The sequence below is a fragment of the Tursiops truncatus genome, chromosome 4 (assembly GCF_011762595.2).
Source record: "Tursiops truncatus isolate mTurTru1 chromosome 4, mTurTru1.mat.Y, whole genome shotgun sequence".
Lineage (NCBI taxonomy): Eukaryota > Metazoa > Chordata > Mammalia > Artiodactyla > Delphinidae > Tursiops > Tursiops truncatus.
In genome coordinates, this window is record NC_047037.1 from 30,733,046 (window position 1) to 30,752,045 (window position 19,000).

Consider the following 19,000-nt stretch of genomic DNA (forward strand, 5'->3'; position numbering starts at 1 on the left):
CCAATATACTTTCTAATACTATGGGAAGATATGTGCTCTAGGTCCTTTATTCTCTCATTTCAGTATGTGATGAAATGTTTTAAATGTTACCTCTTTAAATACCAGAATTCCTGCAGACAGAGACCATTTTTATCTGTAGCACACAACCCCTGATACTGCAGCCCTCAAATAGAAGTTAAAACTATACTGGTACCTTCTGGACCGCAAAGGGATCTCTCTGTTCATGGTCTAAGTATTTCTCCAGATTAAAGAAAGTGTCATAAAAGATGTGAGCCATTCTGCATCTCTTCAGATCTCGTAGAGTTATTTTGCCTGTGTAAGAACAAATCTGGTAAATTTCAAGAGCTGTTTTGGCAAGTGAAAAAAACTTTTACTGAAGTTTAAAAGTATGTGCATATGCTTATTTGATTATAAAAATTGATTTCTTTTCTTTTGAGGTAAAGTTCACATAAAATTCACCATTTTAACCATTTTAAAGGGTACAACTTAGTGGCTTTTCGTACATTCACAATGTTGCAGAACCATTACCACTGTCACATTTCATAGCATTTTCTTCACCCCCAAAGGAAACTGTACCCATCAAGCAGTCCAACTCCATCTCCCCTCCCAAATCCTCAGCCCCTGGCAATCACTAATCTGCTTTCTGTTTCTATGGAAAAAGCCTATTTCTTTTTTTTTTCTTTAAACAATTTTTTTAATTTATATATTTTAATTTTATTGAAGTATAGTTGATTTACAATGTTGTGTTAGTTTCAGGTGTACAGCAAAGTGATTCAGTTATACATACACACGTATTCATTCTTTTTTAGATTCTTTTTTCATATAGGCTATCACAGAATATTGGGTAGAGTTCCCTGTGCCATACAGTAGGTCCCCATTGGTCATCTAGCTTAAGTATAGTAGCGTGCATGTGTTCATCCCAAGCTCCTGATTTATCCCTCCCCACCTTCCCCTCTGGTAACCATAAGTTTGTTTTTGATATCTATAAGTCTGCTTCTGTTTTATAAATAAGTTCATTTGTATCTTTTTTAAAAAAAATTAGATTCCACATATAAGTGATATCATATATTTGTCTTTCTCTGTCTGACTTACTTCACTTATGATAATCTCTAGGTTCATCCATGTTGCTGCAAATGGCATTATTTCATTCCTTTTTATGGCTGAGTAATATTCCATTGTATACACGTACCACAACTTCTTTATTTATTCCTCTGTTGATGGGCATTTAGGATGCTTCCATGTCCTGGCTATTATAAATAGTGCTGCAATTAATACGGGGGTGCCCGTATCCTTTCAACTTACAGTTTTCTCTGGATATATGCCCAGGAGTGGGATTGCTGGATCATATGGTAGTTCTATTTTAAGTTGAAAAAGCCTATTTCTTAAACAGAATTTGCCATCAATTGTTGGTTCTATGCTAACAATAAAGGAGAAACTTAAATACTTCTGTATTTGGAAAGCCTGTATGGAAGACTCTGGGAAGTTAAATAATTTAGGACCATCCAGGATTATATCCCACACTCCGTTACAGTGCAACGGAGTTTGCATTGTACACCTAGGTGTTCAATGCAAATGGCTCTTTATTCAATCTTACCATCGTTGGCTGGCTTCACCAGGTCAAGCATCTGGCACAGCAAATCATGGAATGGCAAGGGCTCAATGCCCATGGCTTCCATCCGGTCACACTGCTCCTCATAGAAGTATTCCAGCTCGTACATGGAGAGCACACCATCCCCATCCACATCCATGCAGCGGAACCAGTACTCAATGCTAGGAGATAAGGATACTCATTAGCAATGGCCCGTTAAAGGTCCTTTATTCACTCAGATTTATTATTGTTCATGTTTCTTTTAAAAGTTACATATGTGTATACTTTAGACTTAGACATAGTTTTACAAAATTTATCAGAAAAAATGGCAGACCTTTATTTTCTCTTCCCCAGATCCAACCATTTTCAACACCTGATTTTGGTTTTTATCTTTACATTTCAGTTAAGATGTCTATATTGCTCCTTTCTCATATTTCTGTTTTAAGGAGTGGATTAATTTTGCACTATGAAAGATGAGGTTTCAGCTGTTTTGCCACTCATTCCACCTTACCCACAGCCCTCCCCAGCCTCTTAATATATAGATAAATTACTCAACATTCAGAGTTTATAACTACATTTTCCTTTTCTCTTTTATTTGCTTAGTTTTTGGGGTACAGTACATGTTACTAATTCAACCCCAAAACCTCTACCAGTTTTCTACATCCATAATCAGTCCCATTAGGTATTCTATCAATTGCATTTCCTTGAAGTCTTTCTTGGTTCCTTCTGACTTACTCTCATCTAGACTGGTTGATCTCCAGGCCTGGTTCACGGTTTCACTCTAGGAATTCCCTTCACCTTTCTCCTGTTTCTTATATATCACATTTTCCTCATTCTTGGTTTACTTCCTTGTTTGGTGTAACACATCCTTCAGTAGCTTCCTAAAAGCTACATTTTTAGATCTTGGATCATTGAAAATACCTTTTATCTACTCCCAATGTAGTTGGTATTTATAGAATTATAGGTTGGTGGTTCTTTTCCTTCAGAATTTTAAAGGCACTGATCCATTGTCTTCCATTTATCCATTGTTGTTGAGAAGTCTAAAGCCACTGATCCTTTGACTGTAACCTGTTTTTTTTTTTTTTTTTTTTTCCTTTGAAGCCTATAGAGGTTTCTGGTGTTTTGAAATAATATGAGGTGCCTTGGTCTGTATCTAATTCACTTATTTTGCTGGGCTCAATCTGGAAACTAGTATTCTTTAGTTCTTGGACATTTTCTCAAATTATTTTGTTTCTTCCCTGCCTCTGTTTCCCCTTATCCATTCTATTTTTGTGGCATTCTTATAATTCAAATCTGCATGGTCCAATATGGTAGCCACTAGCTATATGTGGCTAGTCCAATCTGAGATGTCTTTAAGTGCAAATACACAACAGATTTTGAAGACTTAGGAAGAAAAAAAACAGTAAAACATCAATACTTTTATACTGAGTACATGTTGAAATAACATTTTAGATATATTGGGTTAAATAAGATACATAATTAATTTAAATCTTATGTTTCTTTTTACTTTTTTACTGTAGCTAATTTCATTAAAAAATTTTAAAACATTTTAACTAAAAATTGTATGTATTTAAGATATATAACAAAATAATGTGATATACACAGTGAAACGATTACTACAGTAAAGATGTAAAAACGATTACACAGTAAACGATTACTACAGTAAAGATGTAAAAACGATTACAGTAAAAACGATTACTACAGTAAAGATGATACTTAACATATCATCTCCTCACAGTGTTAACCATTTTTTTTGTGGGGGGGTAGGGATGAGAGGACCTGAACTCTACCCTCTCTAAGTAAATTTCCAGTATTTAACACAATATTATATTAAATGTATAGTCATTATATTGTACATTAGATCTCTAGATTTACTCATTCTATATAACTACAACTTTGTACCCTTTGACCAGCATCACCCCATTTCCCTCACACCTCCAGCCCCTGGTAACCACCATTCTACTCTCTGCTTCCATAAGTTTGACTTGTTTTTGATTCCCATATAAGTGAGATCATGCACTATTTGTCTTTCTGTGCCTGGCTTATTCCAATTAGCATTATGTCCTCCAGGTTCATCCATGTTGCAAATGATAGGATTTCCTTCTTTTTAAAGGCTGAGTAATATTCCACTGTGTGTGTATACATATACCACATTTTCTTTATCCATTTATTCTTTGAGGAACATTTAGGTTGATTCCATATTTTGGCTATTGTGATAATGCTGTAATGAACAAGGGAGTACAGATATCTCTTCAAGAGACTGACTTCAGAGTTATGGTTCAAGATGGTCAAGTAGAAAGATCCTGAACTCACCTCCTCCCAAGACATGCCAAATCTATAGCTACATATGGACCAATTTCCTCTGAAAAAAACTAAAAACTAGCTGAGAGACTCCTACATATTGGGCAAATGAGAAAAAACTCACACCTAAGTGGGTAGGAGATGCTGAGACACAATCTTGCTGTAAACCCCAACCCAGCACAGTGACCCACAATCAGGTAGAAACTCAAAATCCAGAGCTTCTTCCTGAGGAGCAAACAGTTTGAACACCACATTGTGCACCCAAACTTTTAAAGACATACAACCGAGACCACTCCCCCCAAGTCTAGATTCTTTCCCCTCCTTTTTTAAAATTGAAGTATAGTTGACATGTAATATTATATTAGTTTCAGGTGTACAACATAGTGATTTGACATTTATACATATTATGAATTGATCACCACAACATATCTAGTAACCATCTGTCACCAAAGTTATTACCGTATTATTGACTGTATTCCCTATGCAATACAGTGCATCCACATGCCTTATATATTTTATATCTGGAAGTTTGTACCTCTCAATTTCCCTTCATCTATTTCACCCAACCACCCCCTTACCCTCTGGTGACCACCACTGTGTTCTCCATATTGGTGAGTATGTTTCTGTCTTATTTTGTTTGTTTGGTTTTTAAATTCCACATATAAATGAAATCATATGGTATTTGTCTTTCTCTGTCAGACGTATTTCACTTAGCATAATACCCTTAAAGCCCATCCATGTTGTTTCAAATGGCAAGATTTCATTCCTTTTTTATGGCTGAGTAAAATTCCATTGTGTGTGTGTGTGTGTGTGTGTGTGTGTGTATCACAGCATCTTTAGCCACTTATCTATCGATGGACACTTAGGTTACTTCCATATGTTGGTTATTGTGAATAATGCTTCACTGAACGTTGGAGTGCACGTATCTTTTCAAATTAGTGTTTTTGTTTTCTTTGGGTAAATACCTGGAAGTAAAATTGCTGGATCATATAGCAGTTCTATTTTTAATTTTTTGACGGACTTCTACACTGTCTTCTGTAGTGGCTGCACCAATTTACATTCTCACCAACAGTGCATAAGGGTTCCCTTTTCTCCATATCCTCACCAACACTTGTTATTTGTTGTCTCTTTGATAACAGCCATTCTGAAAGATGTGAGGAACTCATTGTGGTTTAGATTTGCATTCCCCTGATGATTAGTGATATTGAAGATCATTTCATGTGTCTGTTGGCCATCTGTACGCCTTCCTTGGAAAAATGTTTATTCATGCCCTCTGCTCACTTTTTAATCAGACTGTTTGTTTTTTTTTGATATTGTGTGAGTTTTAAAATATATTTTAGATATTAACCCCTTATCAGATATATCATCTACAAGTATTTCTATTCAGTAAGTTCCCTTTATGTTTTGTTGATGGTTTCCTTTGCTGCACAAAACCTTTTTAGATTGATGTCTCATTTGTTTATTTTTGTTTGTTGCCCTTGCCTGAAGAGACAGATCCAAAAAAATATATATTGCTAAGACCAATGTAAAAGAGTATACAGCCTATGTTTTCTTCTAGGAGTTTCATGGTTTCAGGTCTCACATTTAAGTCTTCAATCCATTTTGAGTTTATATTTTGTATATAGCATAGAAAGTGATCCAGTTTCATTCTTTTGCATGTAGCTGTCAAGTTTCCCAACATCATTTATTGAAGAGACTGTCCTTTCCCAATTGTATATTCTTGGCTCCACTGCTGTACATTAATTGACCATGTAAGAGTGGGCTTCTTTCTGGGCTCTCTATTCTGTTCCATTGATCTATGTGTCTGTTTTTCTGCCAAGACCATACAGTTTTGATGACTGTAGCTTTGTAGCATAGTTTGAAATTAGGGTGTATGATACCTCCAGCTTTGTTCTTTCTTAATATTGCTTTGGTTTTCACAGTCTTTCATGGTTCCAATACACATTTTAGGATTATTTGTCCCAATTCCATGAAAAATGCCATTGATACTCTGATAGGGATTGCACTGAATCTGTAGATTGCTTTGGATAGTATGGACATTTTAACAATATTAATTCTTATATCTTTCCATTCATTTATATTGTCTTCAGTTTCTTTCATCAGTGTTTGATAGTTTTCAGAGTATAGGTCTTTCACTTTCTTGGCAAAATTTGTTCCTGGCTATTTTGTTCTTTTGGTTGCAATTATAAATATAATTGTTATGTTAATTTCTTTATGATAATTCATTATTCGTCTATAGAAATGCAATAGATTTCTGTATATTGATTTTGTATCCTGAAGTTTTACTGAATTCATTTATTAGTTCCAATAGTGTTTTGGTGGAGTCTTTAGGGTTTTCTATATATATTATCATATCATCTGCAAATAGTGACAGTCTTACTACTTCCTTTCCAATGTGGATACTTTTTATCTCTTTTTGTGTGATTGCTGTGGCTAGCACTTCCAATACTATGTTGAATAAAAGTGTCAATGGTGGAAATCTTTTTCGTGTTCCTGATGTTAGAGGAAAAGCGTTCAGCTTTTCACCGTTGAGTATTTTCTTAGCTGCTGGTTTGTCATATATGGCCTTTATTATGTTGATACATGTTCCCTCTATATCCATTTTGTTGGAGAGTTTTTATCAAAAATGGATACTGAATTTTGTCAAATGCTTTTTCTGCATCTAGTCACATGATCATGTGATTTTTATCCTTCACTTTGTTAATGTAGTACATCATGTTGATTGATTTGTGCATACAGAACCATCCGTGCATCTGTGGAATACACTTGATAATGGTGTATGGTTCTTTTACTATATGATTGAAATCAATTTGCTAATATTTTGTTGAGGATTTTTGCATTTTATGTTCATCAGACATATTGGCCTGTAATTTTTTTTGTAGTGTCTTTATCTGGTTTTGATATCAGTATAATGAATTTAGAATTGTTCCTTCCTTTTCAATTTTTTGGAATAGTTTGAGAAGGATAGGTATTAACTCTTCCTTAAGTTTGTTTGAATTTACTGTTGTCTGGTCCTGGGCTTGTTTGTTGGGCTTTTTTTTTTTTTAATTACTAATTCAGTTTCATTATTGGTAATCTGTTCAGATTTTCTATTTCTTCCTGATTCACTCTTGGAAGGTTGCATGTTTCTGGGAATTTATCCATTTCTCCTAGGCTGTTCAATTTGCTGGCAAATAACTGTAGTAATCTTTTATGATCCTTTGTATTTCTGTTGTGTCAGTTGTAACTTCTCTTTCATTTAGTTTTTTTCACTGATCTTTTTTTCCCCAGTCTTTATTTCATTTATTTCCATTCTGATCTCTATTATTTCCTTCTACTAACTTTGGGTGTTGTTTGTTCATTTTCTAGTTTCTTTAGGTATAAGCTTAAATTGTTTATTTGAAGTTTTCCTTGTTTACTAAGGTAGGCCTGTAGTGCTATAAACTTCCCTCTTAGAACTGCTTTGCTGTGCTCCAGTTTTTGGAACACTGTGTTTCCATTTTCATTTGTCTCAAGGTATTTTTAAATTTCCTCTTTGATTTCTATATTGAATCATTGGTTGTTTAGAAGCATGTTGTTTAGCTTCTATGTGTCTGTGTTTTTCCCGGTTTTCTTCTTGTAATTGATTTCTACTTTCAGAAAAGGTGCTTGATATGATTTCAGTCTTTCTAAATTTATTGAGACTTGTTTTGCAGCCTAACATGTGATCTACCCAAAGTATATTACATGTGCACTTGAAAAGAATGTGTATTATGCTATTTTTGGATGGAATGTTCTGTTAAGTGCACCTGTGTCATTTAAGGGCAATATTTCCGTATTGATTTTTTTGTCTGAATGATCTATCCATTGATGTAAGTGGGGTATTAAAGCCTCCTATTATTATTGTATTACTATCAGTTTCTTTCTTTATGTATGTTAATATTTGCTTTATGTATTTAGATGCTCCTATGTTGAGTGCAGAGATATTTGGAAGTGTTATATCCTCTTGTTTGATTGACCCCAAGGATCGTTATGTAATGACCTTCTTTGTCTCTTCTTACAGTCTTTGGTTTCAAGTCTGTTTCGCCTGATATTAGTATTCTAATACTAATATCATTAATATTAGATTTCCATTTCCATCTAATACTAATATCATTAGTATTCATTTCCATTTGCATGAAATATTTTTCTATCCCTTCACTTCCATTTAAAAAAATTTTATTTATTTATTAATTATTTATGGCTGTGTTGGGTCTTCATTGCTGCATGTGGGCTTTCTCTAGTTGCATCGAGTGGGGGCTACTCTTCATTATGGTGCATGGGCTTCTCATTGCAGTGGCTTCTCTTGTTGCGAAGCATGGGCTCTAGGTGTGCGGGCTTCAGTAGTTGTGGCACGTGGGCTCGGTAGTTCTGGCTCATGGGCTTAGCTGCTCCGCGGCATGTGGGATCTTCCCAGACCAGGGCTCGAACCTGTGTCCCCTACATTGGCAGGTGGATTCTTAACCACTGCGCCACCAGGGAAGTCCCTATCCCTTTACTTTCATTCTGTGTGTGTGTCTTTAGATCTGAAGTGAGTCTTCTGTGAACCATATAAATGGGTCTTGTTTTTTTAATCCATTCAGCCACACTTTGTCTTTTGATTGGAGCATTTAGTCCATTTATAGTTAATGTAATTATTTTAAAAAATATTTATTTTATTATTATTAATTTTTGGCTGTGTTGGGTCTTCATTGCCACATGCGGGCTTTCTCTAGTTGCGGCAAGCAGGGGCTACTCTTTGTTGTGGTGCACAGGCTTCTCATTGCGGAGGTTTCTCTTGTTGTGGAGCATCAGCTGTAGGTGCGCGGGCTTCAGTAGTTGTAGCACGTGGGCTCAGTAGTTGTGGCTCGTGGGCTCTAGAGTGCAGTCTCAGTAGTTGTGGTGCACAGGCTTAATTGCTCTGCAGCATGTGGGATCTTCCTGGACCAGGGCTCAAACCTGTGTCCCCTGTGGCAGCAGATTCTTAACCACTGCACCACCAGGGAAGCCCCTAATGTAATTATTGACAGGTATGTACTTACTGCCATTCCGCTGTTTTTGTAGTTCTTCTCTGTTCCTTTCTTCTTTTGTTTCTTGTTCTCTTTCTTTCTGATTTGATTACTTTCTTCCATGTTACGTGTGTATTCCTTTCTCTTTATTTTTTGTGTATCTGTTATATGTTTTTGGTTTGTGGTTACCATGAGGTTCATATACAACAGTCTGTGTATACAGCAGTCTGTTTAAACTGATGGTCATTTAAGTTTGAGTGCATTCTAAAAGCACTACATTTGCTGCCCCCGATATTTTATGTTTCTGACATATTTTGCATCTTTCTGTTTTACTACTTTTGTCTTTTAACCTTCGTACTAGCTTTGTAGGTGACTGACCTTTACTATATGTTTGCCTTTACCAATGAGATTTTTTTCTTACATGATTTTCTTGGTTCTAGTTATGGCCTTCACTTTTCTGTTTAAAGAAGTCCCTTTAACATTTCTTAATAAGGCTTATTTAGCGGTGATGAACTCCTTTAGCTTTTACTTGTCTGGGAAACCCTTTATCTCTACTTCAATTCTGAACAGTAACCTTGCCAGGTAGAGTATTCTTGTTTGTAAGCTTTCTTTCTTTTAGTACTTTAAATATCATGTCAGTCCCTTCTGGCCTGTAAAGTTTCTGCTGACAAATTGGCTGACAGTCTTATGTGGGAGTCCCTTGTTGCTTTTCTCTTGTTGCCTTAAAGATTCTCTCTTTGTCTTTAACTTTGGAGATTTTAATTATAATGTATCTTGGTATGGGTGTCTTGGGTTCATCTTATATAGGACTCCCTATGCTTTCTGCACTTGGATGTCTGTTTTGTTAGCCAGGTTAGGAAAGTTTTCAGTCATTTTTCTTCAAATAGGTTTTGAAGAAAACTTTTGCTCTCTCTTCTCCTTCTGAGACCCTTGTAATGTGAATGTTAGTACACATGATGTTGTCTCACAGGTCCCTTAAACTATCCTTAGTTTTTTTTTAAATTTAATCTAATTTGATTTATTATTATTTTTTGGCCACACCATGTGGCATGGGGAACTTCCCTGACCAGGGATCAAACCCGGGCCCCCTGCAGTGGAAGTGTGGAGTCTTAACCACTGGACTACCAGGGAAGTCCCAAACTATCCTCATTTTACAAATTATTATTATTATTTTTTGCTGTTTTGATTGGGTGACTTCCACTACCCTGTCTCAGATTGCTGATACATTCTTCTGCATCCTCTAGTCTGCTGATTCCCTCTGGTGTATTTTTCATTTCTGTTATTTTATTCTTCAGTTCTGATTGGTTCTTTTCTGTGTTTTCTATCTTGTTATTGTTCTCACTGAGTTCATCTATTTTTCTCCAGAGTCCAGTGAACAACTTTAAGACTATTGATTTGAACCCTTTATCTGGTTAATTGCTTATCTCCATTTTGTTTAATTTTTTTCTTTTGGTTTTGTCTTGTTTTCTTATTTGTCTCCTCATTTTGCCTAACTGTCTGTGTTTGTTTCTACATAATATGTGTATCAGCTACATCTCCCAGTCTTGAAAGACTGGTCTTATGTAGGTGTCCTGTGGGGCCCAGTGGCAACATCACCCCTGGTCACCAGAGCGAGGTGCTCCTGGTTATCCCCTGTATGCGCTGTGTATGTTCTCTTGTTGTGGTTGGGCTGCAAGTGCTGTGGGTGCACTGGTAGATGGAGCTGGTCCCTGGTCTGGCTAGCTGAGTGGCTTGGCCGCAACTGCTGTTGACACCCTGGTGGGCAGGGCTAGTCCCCAGCCTGGCCATTCATGAGGCCTGGCTGCGATTGCTGTGGGCACATTAGTGTGCAAGGATGGTCCCCTCTAGCAGGAGCCACTTTTGAGGGGCACTGGTGCTGGTTGGGGCCACCTGCCAGGTGGGGCAGGGTGGGAGTTGCTTTGGAGGGGATGGCTGAGGTTGGTGGGTTGGGTGGGGTGAGTTCTCAGAGGAATGCTGGGGATGGATGCCAGGTGTTAGGTAGGTTGATGGAGAATGACAGAAATGGTGCCTGCCAGAGCCAGGCCAGCTGCGTGGAAGGAGAGCAAAAACAAAAAGGGAGCCCACCAGCACTTCTATCCCTGGAGAAAGTTTCACCAGAAACCTGCCCCTCTGACACATGCCCTAAAATTAGTCAATGAATCTCCCTCTTGTGTGATTCAGATTCTTTCCAAGCTGCTATCTCTGTGCTGGGACTCAGAGTGAGTTTGTGCAAGCTCTTCAAGAGTGGAGCCTTACTGGACAGCTACATGTAAAAGAATGGAATTAGAACGCTCCCTAACACCACACGCACGCACACACACACACACACACACAGCTACATGTAAAAGAATGGAATTAGAACGCTCCCTAACACCACACGCACGCACACACACACACACACACAGCTACATGTAAAAGAATGGAATTAGAACGCTCCCTAACACCACACGCACGCACACACACACACACACACAGCTACATGTAAAAGAATGGAATTAGAACGCTCCCTAACACCACACGCACGCACACACACACACACACAGCTACATGTAAAAGAACGGAATTAGAACACTTCTAACACCACACACACACACACAAAGAGTGGAGCCTTAGGCTCTCCTGGACATAAGCCCACCTGATTTTCAAAGCCAGACATTGCAGGGGCTCATCTTCCCTGAGCAGGCCTGTGGGCTGTGAAGCCCGACATGGGGCTGGGGCCCCTTGCTCCTCAGGGGAAACCTCCTTGGTTACGATATCCCTCCTGCTTGTGGGATTGCCACACCAGGGGTATGGGTTCTGCTGGACTGCATCTCTGCCTCTCCTACCTGTCTTGATGTGGCCTTTTATTTATATCTATGGTTGTAGAAAATCTGTCCTGCTAGTCTTCAGGCTGTTCTCAGAGACAGTTGTTCCATAGTTTTAGTAGTTTTAGTGGCTCTGTGGGAGGAAATAAGCTTAGATTTTCTTTCTCTGCCATCTTGATCCGGACTCTCTCTGAAACACTTAGCTTTGAAAACCAATGAGGCTTGAGTTCATGAGACCTACAATGCTCTAGTGAAGTGAGAAAAGGCTCTTAAAGGGCTTGCATGCTTGGACTCACCTGCCCCAGGGCCAAGTACAGAAGCAGCCGCTATAGAGGTGCCCAGATTTTCTGTTAAGGAGGCTAATTTCCTTATCTTAAAGCCTCGGCCTAAGGGGCAAGCGTCTAATTTAACACACATCTGGGGGCCTGCTGGGCTACTGTGAAAGGACAGACTAGCAGGCACCATGTTTACACTCTCCCTCTGCGCCTCACTCCAGCCACAGGGCACCAGTTTCCCACTCTCCCTCCGCCTTACAGAGCACAAGTATTTCTCAGAGGGAAGCTTTTACATAAGGCTGGTGCTCCAGCTTTTGTTGCTGCCACCCACGGGATGCCACTTGATTGCCTGGCTCTGGAGGCCTGTGTTTCTGGGTTTCATGGGACCATAGCAATTGGAGACAGTTCTTAGCAGGCCACCACATCAGGGCACAGCACACATAGCAGACTGAAACACACTCCTTGTCTTTCAGTGAGAGGCCTATTTGCTTATCCAGGAACTTGGGCCTAAGGGGCAGGCTGCTGGTTTGGCACACGTCTAGAGGCCTGTGGAGGCGCTCTCAGGGAATGAAGGCTGATGGATGCAGTCTTTGAGCTCCCTTCTGCCATATTCTAGCTGGTCAGTATCTCCCAGGAAGGAGCTTATAAACTTGTCTGACTCCTTAGTTATTGTGGCTGCCTCCAGGGACATCTCTAGATTGTCTGGCTCTGGTGGCCACCAGGGCTTATACTCACGGGTTCCACAGGACTGTAACCAATGGAGAAAGAATTCTTAAAGAGCTACCAATCCCAGGGCACAGCAAGAGGCAACACACCCAGGAGCCCAGTCTCTCCGTTAAAGAAGCCTATTAGCTTACCATCAAAGCTGCAGTCAGAGAGGTAGAATTCTTAATTAATCACAGATCTAAGGGTAATCCCTTCCAGAGACCTCAAAGTCCCTTCATACTCTCCCTCTGCTGCACTCCAGCGTGCCAGTATCTCCTGGAGGGGAGTTTTTATATACGTCTGGAGCCCTGGTTTTTGTGGCTGCCACCCAGGGGACACCTTCTGATCACCTGGCTCTGGTGGCCAGGGAGGCTTGCATTCCCAGGTACCATGAGACTGTAACGACTGGAGAGACAGTTCATAGTAAGCGACCATGCTCAGAGCACTACACAAACAACAGAGTGAAATATAACCCCACCTAGTCTTTCTGTGAAAGAGGCCTAGTTGTGTGTGCTGGGTCACTGGCCTTAGTCACAGGCCTCAGGTTTGGCTCACATCTAGGGCCCTATGGAGGTGCTTTCAGGAACACAGGCTGATGGATGCCATCTTTGCACTCTTACTTTGCCTTGCATCAGCCTGCTGGTATCTCCCAGAAAGGAGTTTATATAGTCATCTGGCACCCCTGATGTTTTTCGATTGCTGCCCAGGAATACCTCCCAATTACTTAGTTCTGATGGCCAGTGGGGCTTATACTTGTGGTTCCACAGGACTGTATATATTTGCATAATTTAAGAGCTGCTGATGAGAGTCTGGCTTGTAATCAGCCTGAATCTAGGTGCTGACTGAGATCCTTCCTTTTGGGACACTGACCGGTCTTTGCATACCCTCAACTACAGGGAACCATCAAACTTAAAATAGGATGCTTGGATAAGTACAGAGATTTGACAGACAACCACGAGCTAGGGCAGGGTTGAACCATAAGGTTCATCTCCTATGTGAGGCCACTACTTCAAGACTGGGAGAGGTGTTTGTTTTATCTAATGCATAGAAACCAACACAGAGAGTCAAGCAAAATGAAGAAAGAGAAGAATATGTTCCAAACTAAAGAACAAGAAAAAAAAATCTCAGAAAAAATCCTTAATGAAATGGAGATAATTGACTTGCCTGATAAAGAGTTCAAAATAAGGGTCATAAAAACGCTCACCAAACTCAGAAGAAAAAAAGAATGAATACAGTGAGAACTTCAACGAAGACAGAAAGTATAAGAAAGTACTTAATAGAAGTCACAGAACTGAAGAATACAATAACTGAACTGAAATACACTAGAGGGGTTCAACAGCAGACTAGATGAAGCAAAGAAAAGATCAGTGAACTCAAAGATAGGGTAGTGGAACTCACACAATCAGAGGAGCAAAAACAAAACAAAAATATTGAAAGAAAGTGAAGACTGCTTAAAAGACTTACGGGACAGCAAACAGACCAACATTCCCATTACAGGGGTCTGAAAAGGAGAAGAGAAAGGAGCAGAAAACTTAATTGAAGAAATAATGGCTGAAAATATCCCTAACATGGGGAAAGAAACAGACATCTGGATCCAGGGAGCCCAGAGAGTTCCAAAAGAGAGTAGCCCAAAGAGATCCACAGGAACACATATTATAGTTAAAGTGTCAAAAGTTAAAGACAAGGAGAGCATCTTAAAAGCAGCAAGAGGAAAACAACTAGCTACATACAAGGAAACCCCTATAAGTTGATTTTTCAGCAGAAAAATTGTAGACTGGAAGGGAGCAGGATGGTATATTCAAAGTACTAAAAGAAAAAACTTCTAGCCAGGAGTACTCTACCAGGCAACATTTTCATCAAGAATTATAGAAGAGATAAAGAGTTTTCCAGACAAGCAAAGCTTAGGGAGTTTATCACCACTAAACTTGCCTTACAAGAAATAAAAGAAAGGTACTTTTTTTTGAATTGAAAAAAAGAAAACAGTGCTGGACTTCCCTGGTGGCACAGTGGATAAGAATCTGCCTGTCAATGCAGGTAACATGGATTCTATCCCTGGTCCGGGAAGATCCCACATGCCGTGGAGCAACTAAGCTGTGCACCACAACTAATGAGCCTGCGCTCTAGAGCCCATGAGCCACAACTACTGAGCCTGCGTGCCACAACTACTGAAGCCCATGTGCCTAGAGCCCGTGCTCTGCAACAAGAGAAGCCACCGCAAGGAGAAGCCCGTGCACTACAACGAAGAGTAGCCCCTGCCCACCACAACTAGAGAAAGCCCACGCACAGCAACGAAGACCCAACACAGCCAAAATTTAAAAAAATAATTAAAAAATTTAAAAAAATGGTACTAATTAGTAACAAGAAAACATATGAAGGTATAAATCTCACTGGTAGTGGCCAATATATAGTAAAGATGGTGAATTAATCACTTATAAAGCTAGTATGAAAGCTAAAAGATGAAAGTGGTAAAACTATATAATAATTGGTTAAGATATATACAAGATAAAAGATGTAAAATGTGACATCAAAAGCAAAACATGGCAGGAGACAGCAAAAATGTAGAGCTTTAAAATGCATTCAAGCTTAAGTTCCTATCAAGTTAAAATTGACTCAGTATAATTTGTTATATGTAAGCCTCATGGTACTCACAAAGCAATAACCCATAAAAGATAGACCAAAGATAAACAGAAAGGAATCTAAGCATACCATGAAAGAAAGTCATCACACCATAAAGAGAACATGAGAAGAATAAACAGAGAACTACAGCAACAATCAGAAAACAGTTAAAAAATGGCGATAAGTACATACCTATCAACAATTTAAATGTAAATGGACTAAATTCTCCAATCAAAAGACACAGAGTGGCTAAGTGGATAAGAAAACAAGACCTATCTATATGTTGCATACAAAAAACTTACTGACTGTAAAGACACGCCCAGACTAAAAGTCATGGGATGGAAAAAGATTTCATGTAAATGGAAACAAAAGGAAAGCTGGGTTAGTTATACTTGTGTCAGACAAAAACCTTTATAATAAAGACTGTAATAAGAGAGAAAGAAGAGCATTACAGAATGATATAGAGATCAATCCAACAGGAGGACACACCATTTGTAAATATTTATGCACATAAATATATAAAGCAAATATTACCAGACTTAAATTTACAAATAAGCAGCAATACAATAATAGTAAGATACTTAGATACCACACTTTTATCAATGAATAGATCATCCAGACAGAAAATCATCAATAAGGAAACATCAGCCTTAAATGACATGTTAGATCAGATGAACTTAACAGATACATACAAAACATTCTATCCAAAAGCAAGAAAATACACATTCTTCACAAGTGCATGAGAAACTTTCCCCAAGACAGATCATACGTTAGGCTATAAAACAAGTCAGTATACTTAAGAAAGTTGAAATCATATCAAGCATCTCTTCTGAGCACAACTGTATGAAACTATAAATTGATTACAAGAAGAAAACTGGAAAATTCTCAAATATGTAGTGATTAAACAACATGCTACTGAACAACTAATATGTCAAAGAAGAAATAAAAGAAAGTAAAAAAATACCTTGAGACAAATCAAGATGGAAATACAACATACCAAAACTTAGAGGATACAGTGAAAAGTGTTCTAAGGGGAAAATTCATAGCAATAAATGTCTATATCAAAACCCAAGAAAAACCTCAAATAAACAACTTTACTCCACCAGCAATGAGAGAAAGCAGAACAAATGAAACCCAAAAGTAGTAGAAGGAAGGAAACAACAAAGATCAGAGCAGAAATAAATGAAAAAGAGACTAAAAAGACAATGAAAAGTCAATGAAACTAAGAACTGGTTCTTTGAAAAGACGAACAAAATTGACAAACCTGTAGCTATACTCCCAAACAGGAGAGAGAGAGAGGGAGACAGAACTCAAATAAAATCAGAAGTGACAGAAAAAACAGTAATAGTGATACTACAGAAACACGAAGGATTATAGGAGATTACTATGAACAATTATACACCAACAAACTTGACAACCTAGAAAAAAATGGATAAATTCCTAGAAACATACAACCTACCAAGACTTGAATTATGAAAAAAAGAAAATCTGAACTAATTACTAGTAAGGAGATTGAATCAGTAATGAAAAACCTCCCAACAAACAAAAGCTTAGGACCAGACAGGTTTACTGGTGAATTCTATCAAGCATCTGAAAAGAATTAATACTAATCCTTCTCAAACTCTTCTAAAAAATAGGAGAGGAAGAAACATCCAAACTAATTTTGAGGTCAGCATTACCCCCAAATAACAAAACCAGACAAGGATACCACAAGAAAAGAAAATTGCAGGCCAATATTCCTGATGACTATAGATGAAAAAATCCTCAACACAATATTAGCAAACTGAATTCAACAATAAAGTGAAAAGATCCAAACCAAGATCAGGTGGGATTTATTCCAGGGATGCAAGAATGGTTCAACATCTGCAAATCAATCTACATGGTACACCAAATTAACAAAAGGAAGGGTAAAAAACATATGATCATTTGAATAGATATGGAAAAATCATTTGACAAAATCCAACATCCATTTATTATAAAAACTCTCAACAAAATGGGTATAGAGGGAACATACCTCAACATAATAAGGGCCATATATAACAAGTCTATAGCTAACATCATACTCAATGGTGAAAAGCTGAAAGCTTTTCCTCTAAGACCAAGAACAAGAAAAGGGTACCCACTCTTGCTACTTTTATTCAATGTAGCACTGGAAGTCCTAGCCAGAGCAATTAGGCAAGAGGAAGAAATAAAAGCCATCCAAATTTGAAATGAAGTAAAACTGTCACTATGTGCAGATGATATAATATTATATATAGAAAACCCTAAAGAATCCACCAAAGAACTGTAAGAAAACTAATAAATAAACTCAGTAAAAATGCAAGATACAAAATCAATATACAAAAATCTGTTGCATTTCTGTACAGTAACAGTGAACTAACAGAAAGAGAAATTAACAACCCCATTTACAACTGCATCAAGAATGAAATAAAATACTTGGGAATAAATTTAAACAAAGAGGTGAAAGATCTGTGCACTGAAAACCACAGGACACTGATGAATGAAATTGAAGATACATATAAATGGAGATATTTCATTCTCATGGACTGGAATAATTGATGTTGTTAAAATGTCCATACTACCCAAAGCAATCTACAGATTAAATGAAATCCCTATCAAAATTCCAATGGCATTTTCCACATAAATAAAACAAACAATCCTAAAATTTGTATGGAATTATAAACGATCCCAAATAGTCAAAGCAAACTTGAGCAAGAAGAACAAAACTGGAGCATCACACTACCTCATTTCAAAATATACTACGAAACTATAATAATCAAAACAGTATGATTGTCATAAAAACAGACACACAGATCAGTGGAACAGAATAGGGCCCAGAAATAAACCCACACATATATGGTCAATTGATTTATAACAAAGGAACCAAGAATATACAATGGGGAAAGGACAGTCTCTTCAATAAAGGGTGTTGTGAAGAATGGACAGCTTCATGCAAAAAAATGAAACTGGACCACTGTCTTACATCACATACAAAAACCAACTCAAAATGGGTTAAAGACTTGAATGTAAGACCTGCAACTGTAAAACTTCTAGCTTCTAGGCTGTGAGCTCCTTGACATTGGTCTTGGCAATGAATTTTTTTGGCTCTGACACCAAAAGCAAGCCAACAAAATAAACAAGTAAGCTACATCAAACTAAAAAGTTTCTGCACAGCAAAGGAAACCATCAACAAAATAAAAAGGCAACATACCGAATAAGAGAAAATATTTGCAAATTATATAGCTGATAAGGGTTAATATTAAAAATATATAAAGAACTCATAAAACTCAACAGTAAAAAAACAAACTGAAAAAATGGCAGAGGATCTTAATAGACATTTTTCCAAGAAGACATACAAATGGCCAACAGGTACATGAAAAGATGCTGAACATCACTAATTATCAGGGAAATGAAAATCAAAACCACAGTGAGACACCTCACACCTGTCAGAGTGACTGTTATCAAAAAGACAAGAAATAACAAATATTGGCAAGGATGTGAAGAAAAGGGAACTCTTGTGTGCTGTGAAATGTAAATTAGTGCAGCACTATGGAACACAGCAGGGAGCTCCTTAAAAAATTGCCAAGAGAACTACCATATGATCTAGCAGTTCCACTTCTGGGTATTTATCAAAAGAAAAAGCAACATCTCAAAAAGATGTATGCACCCCCATGTTCACTGTGCATTAATTATAATAGCCAAGATATGGAAACAACCTAAATTTCC

The 19,000-nt window shown here is 37.8% G+C and overlaps 1 protein-coding gene across 5 annotated transcripts in view; it reads right to left on the reverse strand.

The window, feature by feature from the left end:
- The window catches only part of PPP2R3A (protein phosphatase 2 regulatory subunit B''alpha), a 224,484-nt gene that overhangs the window by 28,002 nt on the left and 177,482 nt on the right, over positions 1–19,000 (reverse strand). For all 5 annotated transcript variants that reach the window (XM_019934215.3, XM_019934213.3, XM_073803800.1 and 2 more), the window contains 2 exons: positions 1,595–1,770; positions 194–312 (listed from right to left, as the gene is read on the reverse strand). In XM_019934215.3, coding sequence (XP_019789774.1) covers positions 194–312; positions 1,595–1,770 — 295 coding nt within the window. The remainder of the gene's footprint in view (positions 1–193; positions 313–1,594; positions 1,771–19,000) is intronic.